Here is a 13,330-nt window from a genome sequence, read left to right on the forward strand (position 1 = left end):
TTTCATCAGATTGATGTCAGAGACTAGAACATGTCTAAAGAAAAAAGTTCTCAAATAGTTTAGCTGGAAATGAAAAAAGAATTCAACAGAAAAGACAAAACATCTAAGCATACAATACAGCAGTCTTGCATGAAGTGACAGAAAGAAAATTAAAAAATGCCCAAATCATTGAAGTTCAATATCATACTTTATGTGACTATTTTTAGGGCTTAAAAGGTTTCTTTTTTGTTTTATTCATATTTACCTGCAATTTTTCTAACATATTTATCTTTAAAACAGGCTATTCAATACACTGTTCCCACTTTCTCAAATTGCTTTTTATATTTTAGCTATTTTTAAGATTTCTGTAAAACACAACCCCTTTAAGTTATTTTTATCAAGACTCAGAGCTATTGTAAGGAAGTGCTGGTGGAATTAGAGCGATATCCAAGTAACATACACAAACACACATGAGCTGAAACACAAGGGACATCTGTTACAATATAAAGTCAAGGGTAGGCATAACAACACAACCTCCTCGGAACCACAGATCTCTCTGAGACCAGAAACAAAAATACACAGCACAGAAATAAAGTGTGATAAAAAGAATAAAACGAAGCACAATTTGAATGTAAAAAGCAAAGAAAAGAATGTTGTTTTCTCACATTAAATAAGAGTTTATATGAACTAAACAGAGAGCTTTTCTTCTAAGCTAATACATCTTAAAACCAGCCCCGGTCCATAAGCCCAGGTTTTCCCTTCATGCAAATACCATCACCAAATATGGAGAGTGCTGAGCTCTGGCTCTACACACAGGAAATGGCTGGGTTTGATTCAGTATCATAAGCGGCACTTTTTCCCAAACTTTCCTCCTTTCCCCCTTTTCTACACCAGGGAAGGCGATAGAGTCCACCAGTGGTGGAAAATGATTTCTTTGCTACTCTCAATCAGTGTTCTGCTATGAAGAACAAACTAAAGTGCTTCTTCAGTGTGAGATAAACCTCTAGAGAAATCACTTAGAACTTGGCTGGAAGCAAGTGACTGACATGTAAAGCTCACCGCAAGTGGTGGAAGTAAATATAACACTGAGCGTCATTCTTACCACAAACAGCTTGAGGTTGGCCCAGGACCACGCCTCCTGGTTAGTCATCAGATTAGAGAAGGAATTTCTAATTAAGCAAAACTCTGAGACTAGATCCTCCAGAACACAGTCTTTCTACATTCATAAAACCTTTTATTCAGAATACTCAATGATGCCTAAAGATAATTAAAGGAGAAACTGAAGGTGATTCCTTTAACAGAAAAAAAGAGAAAAAAAACAGAATCTAAAACTTAGATATTGAGGGAACAAATTAAAAAAGATGGGAGGTTTCCTTGAAAGATACAATTGCAGCCTCACTAAAAACTTCTCTAATTCATGCTGGAGATCACATTATGATTTGACCAACTACAAATCTTTTCACACTAAACTCTGACTGAGGAATATTTTTGCAGATGGTAGAACACGGTTTAATCACCATACCAGTGGTTTTGTGTGTTTTGGGTCAAGGATTCTAAATTATGTATTCTTTACGCTACAGCCAGCTTTTTTCTGAGGTACACAAACTTTTATCGATTTTTCTCAGTTGCCTTTTACTTCGAGTGTTTTTTTGATTCAATGTTAAAGTGCTTGCGATAAGCAAACTGTGGAATCTTCATTCCTTAAACTTAAATATGTTAAAACAATCCTTCCAGGTGAAAACCTGAACAAGCTTTGTAGTTAACCAAAACGAGGAGAAATGGAGTAAAAAGCCAATACTTAAAACCCAAAGATCCTTTTATTATACTTCTCTGTCCTGCCATATTTGCAGTAAATTTATTTACTTTATTACCCTTTAGAAATATTTTTAGAAAATACACAATCATAAATCTGCTTGTTTTTATTTTAAAACACAGGTGTATTTTTTTTTTTTTTCCAATAATCCCTTAGTCTGTTAAACATATCATGCAGGATCACTGCAGAAATAATCTGTTTCAAATCATTTAAAGGAGACAGGATAAAAAAAAAACATATAAAAATGCTCCCTTGAAAAGAAACATTGTGAGTTTTTTAATTAGCTAAAAGTCCCAGTTTTCACTTGTAAATGCAGCAATGTAAATCCCTTTATTGTCCCACAATGAGGAAATTCACTCTCCGCATTTGACCCATCCCCCTGAGGAGCAGTGGGCTGCCATTGTGTGGCGCGCAGGGAGCAGTGTGGGGTTAAGAGTCTTAGGAACCCAGAGTAGAGGCTGTGGGGATCAAACCGGGAACTTGCAACATTCTCAGAGCGCGCTGCTCTAAGCACTAGGCCAACACTGGTGCATAATATTTACTGAGGAATGACCAGCTGTATAAGTGAATAATCTGCACCCCCCAATAAACACTGAACAAGTTCCTGCCAACTGTTGAAACAGTATTTAAGTGAGTGCAACTACAAACAAACAGCCAAAAGTCTCAGACCGATGTTCATTCATTGAAGAAGCAATCAAACAAAAATAGCAAATCTTCTGGAAATTAAGCTACAGTTTAAATGCTGCAACCATAATCGGAAATGCACCTTATGAATGGAAATAAAATGAGCAGAGCATAGAGAATATTTATAAGTAGAAGCCAGAAAAACTTCCTGCAAAAGAAACAGGCTGTAACACATATTATAGCCAAACACGTGGGTTGATTATGACTAACTTGTCCCTATTTATGGTTTAATTTAACTGAGTTAGAGCTTTGGGGGAGTACCACTCTCCAAGAGGAACATCCACCTGCTCCCTTCTGCTAGCGTAAGCACTTTGTCCAAGACATGTCATGATGTGCAACTCTGCCAGATGAAGAGAAAACTGCTGACTGAGACATCTGACCTTTTTTTCCAAAGTAAGGAGGAAAGATAAACATGGATGAGAGACAGAGAAGAAAGAGTAAGAAAATCCTTGTGCAAGCAAGATTGATGCTTTGTGAACTTTTCAGACACTGACTGCTGTGTAAGTAATGCAAAGCCCCACACTTTAGACAATTATTCATAAAGAGCAGAAATGGCTGCCGAATTAAACAGATAATGTGCAAAGTTATAAAGCTAAATGATGTGCATATATTTTGATGCATATATGTTATACGCTCTGTAGAATTTAAAGCAAATTTGGGATTCCGCAAAAAAAGAAAAAAAAAAAAAAAAGAGTGAATTACTTGTTGGTTAAACACCTCTCTAGATCATAGTGGTGGTCACATTTTAACATATTACTGAAGGTAAACCATTGCTTTTTATCTTTATAACAGAAAAATCTTGGAAAAGCTGAATATGTATTTTTATAGAAAGAAAATTATGATTGCAACATTTAAAATTTTTTCCAACAGTTTTTTTTTATCCTTTTTTGTTTGTACGTCAAACGAACTGTATTATTGGCTAATAACTAGAGGGAACATTATTATTATAATGATGATTAAGCGAATAAAAAAATCTCAGGCCAAAGCCCCAGCTCTTCTTGCCAGCTCCTATCCCTTCACCCTTCACAGGTTCCACAGTAAGGACTGTATCCAGGGTAGGAAAGGAACTACAGATTGCTTTGGTGAATCTGAAAAGCCCCAGCCTCATGGCTAGCATCTCAAAGCACTTGATGACTACCGATGTTAAGCTGATAGGCTGAGCAGCACTTGGAGATCGGGACAATAGTGAGGGCAGTTAAGCAGGTTGGGACAGATGCCAGTGACAGTGAGGTGTTAAAGGTGTCCACCACCACCTCACTCTGCGCTGGTGCTCAGTCCCTTAATACACGCCCTGGGATGTTGGCCTGTAGCATTATGGGGATTGATTTCCTGCTGGAGGAGCAAATCCCCCTTGGTGACATCAATCTGGGGCTGATGGAATCCTCAAAGTGAACATAGTTGAGTGCATCTGCAATGAAGGGTCCCTTGGGCATTTTAAATCTCTAATGTTCTGGCCTATGGTGCCTTCCCACATGCACTACAGGTCGTTGGTGGTCAAGTGACCCTGAATTTTCTGGGCTTATGTGGATTTGACCCATTTTCCTTGCCTCTTGGATTGCTGATGCTCTCACCCTTCTGTTTCGGGGCATGTTTTCTGTTGACTTTTGCTTCCTACACTCTGCTGCGCCAGTCCATTGTCCTAAGGAGATGCTGTCTGATTTCAGTCTAAAGCAAACAGTCTCTGAATAACCATAAGTTTGGTCGAACTGTACTTCAACCACGCATTTAGCACTAAACTAGCGGCCAGCATTAAAAAAATAAAAAATAAGGCTTAACCCCATTGTTGTCATGGCAACAATAAGAAAATGATTCAACAATAATAGGAAGAAAAAAACTACTGTGCAAATGTTCTAAAACTCCTGCTGAACAAAAGATTAGAATGGCTCATCACACATTTCAAAAACGATATCTTGACTGATCCTTTTTATGGAGGGTACAGCGAGAGGACACTAAAACATGACAGCAAAAACAATCTAGAAATAAGTAAACATTTCTTAAGTATTCCAAGCTCTACTGTATGCTCTAACCACAAGGCCGCCACTCCCCACTTACACTGCAAAATGTATCTAGAAATGAGGAAAATTGTCTTAGATTAAGTATATCTACCCTTAATTTAGTAAGTAAAGATGATTTGCCAATGGAATTAGTATTTTTACTCTTAAAATAATATAATTAGGCAATATGCGCTTGTAATAAGACAATGCATTTGCTTTTTCTTATTTTAAATGTAATATGTCTTGTTCCACTGGCAAAGTGTTTCGCTTACCTCCTCAATTCAAAACAAAATGCAAATATTTTAAGAAAAAAAATACTTATTTAGATTTCTATTTTTGCAGCATAGGCAGTGGCATTGGTTGCTTCAGGACATAATAAACCTCACTAAACGTATTTAATCACGAATTCAATCGTTTAATGTTTTCATTTTAAACATGAGTGAGTGAATTTATTTTTCCTTCTCTGCATGTATGACTTCCAACAACTCACACAACAAAGGGACAGACCAAAGTGTCCCAAACAGTCAATTCAGTAACCTTAAATAAACGACAGCAGATATCAATATCCAATATTGAGCACAGAACTTAATGTCATGAAAATAAGAACATGATAAAGCCACGTGCTTCAAGTCATTCAATGATTGTCAAGATGAATAAATACAGCTACCTAATGTTTACAAGATCCATCTCTGAAGATAGTTTTGTGGAGGGATTGCTGAATTTCCAGGTTCACACTAGCATTTAAAGGCAGCGCGAATCTGAAAGTAAAGGGAGTGCTGCACAAGACATTCAGGTGAAACAATGACGGGTGGAGTAGAAGACAATAAACACACAGGAGCAGGATGTAAATGAACAGAGGCACAGGGAATGACATTTTCAAAAACGAAGTAAAAGCAAACATTTTAAGATCAAGAAATAAAAGAAATAGGTAGAACCAAAAAAAAAACAACTAGAAAATGAATCTACCTTTAACAGTTATATTATCTTTGAATATCATCTTTCAATACTCTGGGCTTAACCCAGTAAGAGTGCATATCAAGTATCCTTCAAAAGACAGACAATACAAACTAAATAGCATTCCACTTTAACCACAGTCTGTGACCCTCAGCAGAGTTACAGCCTAACAACCAGGGCACAGAAGCCACTGCAATAACCAAAGTCTAGTTTCTAAATGAAGCAATTCCAACTGATCTTAAAACACGATCAGATTTCTTTACATCTCCACAGATTAAATTGTACCCTGCAAAAAATATAAATCTGCATAAGTCTTTTTTTCTTAAAATAAGTGCATTTTTTTCTTAACTGACGAGGTAAGTGTGACACTTTGCCAATAGAACAAGACTATTTACATTTAAAATAAGAAAAAAAAAACAATTGTCTTATTTCAAGTGCATAGTATCTAATTATCTTAATCTAAGTGTAAAAATACTCATTCCATCAGCAAATCATCTTATTAACCAACATGAATTAAGGGGAAACACACTTAATCTAATGTAAGACATTTTTCCTCATTTCTAGGTACATTTTGCAGTCTAAGTGAGGAGTGGCGGCCTAGTGGTCAGAGCATAGAGCTTGAAGTCCTGAGGTTGTGAGTTTGAAACCTACTCCCACAGACTGCCACTCTGTGTCTCTGAGCAACACTCCAATTGCTCCCCCAGGCGCCCCACAGTGCCCCACTGCTCCCCAAGGGGATGGGTTAAATACAGAGGTAAATCCTCCAATGTGAGATCAATAAAGTTCAATTATAATTATTATTTTGAATCTGCAATACCAGAATAAACAATTTAATTGAAAGACTTTACCAAATACCTGTGATTTGATGTCTAAGACTATGCTGGATTTTACCTTTGATGTATGAAAATGGCAAAAGAAGAAAAAAAACGAAACAACTTTCACTTTGCTCAGCCTTCAAAACACGTGAAGGTACGTGTTATAATGATGCTAAATGCTGTGCCTGCTGGGTAGGGCTGAACACAGCAGCGCCACACTCAGAAAACAGGCAGAGTGATCCCATTATTACAGACTTTAAGTCTTTCTGCCTTAACAAGTTCCAACACTGCACAAAAGCTGCAATTGCTGGGACAAAAACAAAGCAAACTTCATAGCTGCTCATTTGCAACAACTAGAAACTTTGCCGGCCCCTCAAATCAACAACAAAGGCAACAAGACTGCCTACAAAGCGTAACATTAATGACTATGAGGTTTAGGGTGGAGTTCAACTGAAATCCTAGACAAAGAATACACACTGCTAGGTGCAGTGATGACCTTTTAGAGCCGCCTCACCCTGGTAGTGGAAAGCCAGCGAATTCATCGTCTGATGTATGGAAAATAAAAACCAGAACAAGGTTTACACTGAATCCTTACATTTCTTCGTTAAAGCACAAACCTTTGACTGTTTTTTAAAGAAAAAAAAAAACAGAAAAAGGCAACAGCTGCAACCAAAGAAAGAAAATGTTCAATCTAATATCTTCTGACAGCTGTACTTATTCAAGCTAACCAGCCTGGTTTGAAATTCTGCAGGTTTACAGGCAGTGGTGCTTGCATCTCCAACTTGACCTCTTTGGATTAAAGTAGACGGCAATAATAGACCAACTAAAAAACATTGTTTGCACAGAACATGACAAGCAGGATTTACGTAAAAAAAAAAAAAAAAAAAAAAAATACAGAATACATTAAGAGACATATTGGTATATAGGAAAAACATAAAATGGCAATGCTGTTGATGAATATTAAGACATACCAAACATTTCTGACTCTTGTCTTCCACTCTTGCATTTTGTAAGCTGGTATCACCTCTACCGCTAAAAATACACACCTGGTATTATCATTTGGGACTTGAAAACTATAAAGCATTCCAGTTAAGTATTAAAAAGGGAATGTCTGTGTCATTTTGGAACTGTGACAGCAGAAGTAAAATCTATCACTGCTGGCGCTTAAGTCAGTTTGCTTTAGTAAAAAATATACATGGAGAAGTACAAGGTGATTCAATCCTTGCATGAAATGAACATATGGCCACCTTATGTTTTTAACCAGCAGAAAGATAAAGAGTTTCATTTCTCATTTTATCATATCCTATAAAGTAATGAATATTGCAGCTACTCATGAAGCAAAGAAGGAAAGTTTTAGAGCCAAAAAGTTACATGATTGTGAACTTGAACCTGGCGCATGTGTATGCATGACTGGGTGGTTTCAGAGAAGCCCATTGTTCCAATGATGGTTTAATTATCTGATAAAGCAGGGCTGAGTATAATCTTATTAACATTAATCTGATCATTTTAAGCAGTTAAGACCATCTCGCATGCCTTACCTCGGAAGGATCTGAAATTGGTTAGAAAATAATCGTAGTGGGCCTTTGATGAAGAAAAAATAACACAAAAATCAACCAAAAACAAAAGCCAGAGGAGATGACTCCTTTCCTGGGAGGATATGAATAATGTCTTAACAACCAAAATTAAACACAGGCAGCAGAATATCCACTAGCACCCATCTGATAACTAAAAAAATAGATTTTTTTAAATGCATGCACTGATTTTAAACTGCTTTGTTGTCTGTTGTTTGTTTGTTTGTTTTCTATTGTCTTGACAGGCATTACAAACCTATTAATAATATGAATATGATTGACTCTACAGATGCATTTTATAAATAATACAATGACTCAGTAACCCAGAAAAGAGTCATACCAGCTGACTCTGAATGTTTTTCCCCTTACAATATTTAGCTCTTTCCTATAACAGCTGATAAACCTTTTTTTAAGCCTTGACTCACTGTTTATTTCTTTATTGGTCATTGGCTGCAGACTTTAAACCCACATGCAAAAAATATGCACACTCGACTTATTTTGGAGATATCCAAGTAAGAATATTTGCAGTTTATCTTTAAATATAATACTTTCCTTAAATGCAATTTTACACAATAAAAAAAATCTATACAATTTTATGTATGGAATCTTATGAACTCTCACCAGAAAGGTACCTTTAAATTGTTAATTTGGAACAACTTGTGCTTCTTGGACTGAAGAACCTTTAGATAATTTTTTCTAAAAGAATGACTCCTCTTATATTAATTACAAATTAAGAGAATGATACAGAAAGGCCAACAAAGTTGATGTTTTTTTTCCTGATTTCAACTTGAGGCAACAAATCTGAATGAAAATGAAGGTCTTAGTAAAATGAGACTGTTGTAAGAACGCCACTATGTACCACATTTAGAGTCGTTCTTGGAAAGCTTTGTAAAAAAAAAAATAAAAAAAAAATTCTGACAGATTGAACAAAAAAGGCTGAAAAAAAGACGTCGATTTAACAGAATTTTTTTTATTATTTTTTTTTATTTATCCTTTATTTAACCAGGTAATACCCATTGAGATTAAAAATCTCTTTTGCAAGGGAGACCTGGCCAAGATAGGCATTAAAATGACATCACATCATTACATACGTACAAAGACACACACATAAAAGCCAAATATGCACTTACAATATAACAGAAATAACAGACAAACAGGAAAAGCTCAACAAGTGTACCACCAAGGCAGAGAGGATACTTTGGTTGTTAAGGTAGCCCCCAAAACCCTGCCTCATTTTGATAAAGGTATAATTTTGTCTCTGTTCCATTAACCTATGAGAAAGCAGAGGTTACAACAGCAGCCTGTAGACAGCGAAAGGTCAAGGGAAGTTATTGTTAGACCATGCAAAAAGCCATTCATTAACTAGAAGGGTGAACACTGACTCCAATGTGCCAATGGTGAACTATCTTAGAGCCTATGAGAAGATAAACGCAGCAAAGCAGCAGGAGCATCTTCTCCATACTGGGAGGTCATATGAGCGAATTAGAAGCTACGACAAAATACCACTTGGTTAAAAACCAAAAACTAAAGAAGACTTAAAGTAAAAATTAAACTGTACAGAAAGGGTTATCTTCTGTTGAAGAGGAGTGTTTACAAAGAACATTTATCAGGTCAATATTAGGGAAGTTAAGAGAAGTTACCTGTTTAGACAGTGCATGAATCCCAAAGAGGTGGGAGGCAGATAGGAAAGTGAGTAATGATTTACTAGAAAACCACCAGCTTTAACTTTGAAGTATTTCAATAGAATATAAGATCCCTTTATTGTACCACAATCGGGACAATAAAGCAGTGGTGACACAAATGTGGACCTTAAAAAGTGTATAAAAATAACAGAATAAGTGGCAGAGTTAAAAAATAAACAAATAAAATACTGTACTGTATAGTGTTTTTACAAATATAAATACAGTGCAGTCATCTGAATAATCTATAATCAATATACTTTACTTTTAATATTTAATATTTAAGGTAACAGCTACAAGTTTACCTTGTCCAGGCCAATAGATGGCACACTGTCGCTAGCCAGCTCTCGTTCTGCATTGTTTGTCAGCCAGATGCAAGAACCATTAATGCTAATACTAACAAACAAATCATCTTACAGTTCGGCAAGCACCATGTAGAATCCGAGCTGTTTTGGTTAAGTTAGCACAGACAATGTGTACCCCACCTCTTGCCCGTAGACAGCTGGAGATAGGCACCAGCAGCCCTGGTGACACACTATGGGGTAAGTGTGATAGAAAATGGATGGATGGATGGATGGATGGATGGATGGATGGATGGATGGATGGATGGATGGATGGAACTGAAAAAATGTCATGTAGAGAAGAAACCATTTCTTAAAGCCATCATGGTACAAGTCAATGATGGCTGTCAATGCCTGAGCCCTGTCTTCATGACTGAAACTAACCATTCCCTATTGGTGCACAATCCTTTCATGTCAGCGTTGCCGTTGTAACCAGAAGCAAATATTTTGTATTTTGGACCAATCCATTTTTATAAAACATCAGATTTGATATACCATACTTTTTCAGTCAAAATTAATAGATTAATACTGCATCACTACATACATTTTGCAGGTGTGTTATTTTTGAAAAATTTTTCGTTTTGATGAAAAGGTTGTAGCTATAATCATAAAAAAAAAAAACGAAAAGCAAAGAGAAGGCTCAGTATTTATTTTTTTAGGTAGTTTTACCTCCAAATATTGTTAAAAAAATAGAGTGAAAAAGTTAATTCCTTATACATATTTTATGATAGTCTAGTTTAGTTAAGCCTTATTTTAGTTTGTTTCATTCTAATAAGATGTGCCACTCTCTATGTAGAGGTGCTTTAGATAAAGAGCCACATGTCCCTTATAAAAGAAAGTTCTAAAGAGTAGCAGACCAGTCATCTGGTGTTGAGTAACAAGTCCAGTTAACTTTCCACCTGGTAAATTTACTCCTTAAGTTCAGGGTAATTTTTACAAGTCTGCTTAACATCAGTCAGTTATTTTTATCCTTTTTTTTTTTTCTGAAATTGATTCATAGACTTGGAGCCAAATATTCAAAGAGGAACTGTAGCACAATCTGTTCATGGCACACTATAAATAAACAACCATCATGCCACATGCAGACTCTCTATATATGTTTATACCAGAGGCCACAGAGTCATTGCAGCTTAAGTACATGTAAACAGTTATACGTAAAGTGACAACAACCTGTTGCACTGTCTTACTCTTTTCGATGAGTTGTGGATCATTGCAAGTAATTTGGGGAATTATTTTTTTTGCCAATCAGCAAATTCAAAAAAAGTGCACTGAGCTATCATGAAACCAGCTTTTAAACACAATCAGAAATCCTTTCAAACTGAAGATTTCACCAACAGAATCAGTGACAGGAAATGCAAGAGTGGGTTACATTATTTTTGAGGAAATAAAAAGCCTAAACAGTTTAAACAGGTACAGAGACCATTGATAAGCAGCTTCAGATCTTGGTGGCAGATTCAATTTGTGAAATTAACATTTCTCTTAAGTTAATGAACTTCTCTTGTCCTTGATGTGCAGTGAGCCCATGATGGCGTATGTAAGCACTCATGAGGTCCGTGTGAACAGGAGGCAGTAAGAGCTGCAGATAAATATAAGTTCACATGGAATGGATCAAAAGGAGAGGTGAAGCGGACTGAGCTGCAGCAACAGGCCTAACGAGTTCCCCAGGTCCACAGGATGGGTGCTCGGCATGTTTTCACACACAAAGCTTGAATTCCAGAGCAAATCTCTACAGCAGTGGAAGGTCTGAAACTTTGAGTTCAAGGGAAAGCCACATCTCTGTTGGAAAAACTAATGCAGACCATCTGCTGCCGTACCATCTTACAATTCAACATCTGGTAGAGAAGGAAGTAGTGAGCAATGCTGGTGTCTGCTATTCCAGACATTTATGATGAAAATCAGGCTATTCTTGTTCTCCTACTGTCTAAGTGGGCCTCTGATTAAAATAAAAAGTTTAAAAAAAAGAAGAGCTGCTGTATGAAAGAAAGAATGATTAAAAAAGTATATTGTTTATGTAAGCTAGAAGTAATTTAAACATCAATCCACTTCTCAAAACAAAAACAAAAAAAGAGGGCTTTTTTTTTCCTTTCCTTGAGGCAACCTGACCTCCAGGTTCAACATAACACTTAAGGTGAGAGTCTAAAGCTGGTCTCTGTCCAATGTGTGTTTAAAAATGAAGCTGTATTAAAACCTGTCCTAAAGCTTCAAGTTGCACAGGTTGAAATAAATGGGAAACCTCTCAAACTGCTTCCTAAGCAGGAATTATTAAATCTATGTACTTTTAGTCTGTATAGCAAGAGACGCAAATCTCTTTATAGATAATACAAGCTGGTGTAGTTTTTGTCAAAACACCACTGAGCAACAAACAGGCTGCTGGGGCTATAGGTGTGTCTGCTGCTGTGCAGAGGATGGCATCAGGCTACCAGGAAAAACCTGTCTCCAGGTTATGCACCGTCACACAACAGGCTTTTTCACATACTGTACACACTCCACCTGACAGACTCCCCGCCTGACCAACCGGTTTGCTCAAAAGCAGGCTTGATGCACCTGACTCAGGCTTTTTTTTTCTTCTTTACATCAAATACATCAGGGTGTCACTCAAGTCTGATAATTAACTAGGGTCAAATACTTTCCAGTTTAATTCACTGCAATCCCACAAAAAAAGTTATCTACTGTCAGAATATAAAGATCAATAAAGCAGCTAAATATTTATTATGGATAATACCTGCAAACTTTAAATTCTGAAACCAACAACAAAACAACCTAAACTCATAAAGGCGTATGGGTTGAAATGTTTTACTCATATCCGTGTTCAGGAATTGGCTGCATTCAGACTTCAAATAAATAAATAAAAAAAGAGTAGGATCTTTTTCTCCAGTACTTCTGGGCAACATAATGAGTCTATAATAACTACTACTTTAAACAGCTGGAACCAAAACTCACCATCCTCTAATTTCGCAGCAGTCCCACTCTGTCGTATTCCCACAATCCAGTATTTGTACGAAACTCGGTGAGGATCGATCTCCTTAAAAAATATTAAATAAAAAAGTCTACAGATTTAACTTAAAACCAGAGAAGAGAGTCCAACTTTACAGAAGTAAGATAAGCAGCATGGATGCAGGTTTTGTCAGCGTTGTCCTCCGTCCATAGTGCAGTCCCTCACTGACAGCCAGCCAGCAGCGGAGCAGCGGCTCTGGAACATAACACAGGAAACTGAGCCGTAGGATCCAATCAAAGGGAACCCAGCGAGCGCTGCCTTTAAATATTCAGCACGTTCTGGGAGAGACTCTGGTGCGCATGCGCGAAGGTTCAGCGGGATTTCAGCGTCATCCCAGAATGAGATTCATTTCAGCGTGAAATGTTGTCATGCCGTGAGAATGGGAGAAATCTGGTTAGTCGGGAAAATAGCCTTCTCTTTATGTAATGGGAAGGGGAGAAAATGCTATAGTTAGTATGAGAACATCTACGGAAGAGGATTACTGAAAAAAAAAGTGAACTGATTT

At 36.8% G+C, this 13,330-nt stretch overlaps 1 protein-coding gene across 2 annotated transcripts in view; it reads right to left on the reverse strand.

Annotated features, from left to right (window-relative positions):
* myo1e (myosin IE) overlaps nt 1-13,037 on the reverse strand; it is a 61,646-nt gene extending 48,609 nt beyond the window's left edge. For both annotated transcript variants that reach the window (XM_015391834.1, XM_015391833.1), the window contains exon 1: nt 12,771-13,037. In XM_015391834.1, the coding sequence (XP_015247320.1) occupies nt 12,771-12,773 (3 nt within the window). In that variant the 5' untranslated portion in view covers nt 12,774-13,037. The remainder of the gene's footprint in view (nt 1-12,770) is intronic.
* Nucleotides 13,038-13,330: the final 293 nt, after the last annotated feature.

The sequence above is a fragment of the Cyprinodon variegatus genome, unplaced genomic scaffold (assembly GCF_000732505.1).
Source record: "Cyprinodon variegatus isolate N-32 unplaced genomic scaffold, C_variegatus-1.0 Scaffold561, whole genome shotgun sequence".
NCBI lineage: Eukaryota > Metazoa > Chordata > Actinopteri > Cyprinodontiformes > Cyprinodontidae > Cyprinodon > Cyprinodon variegatus.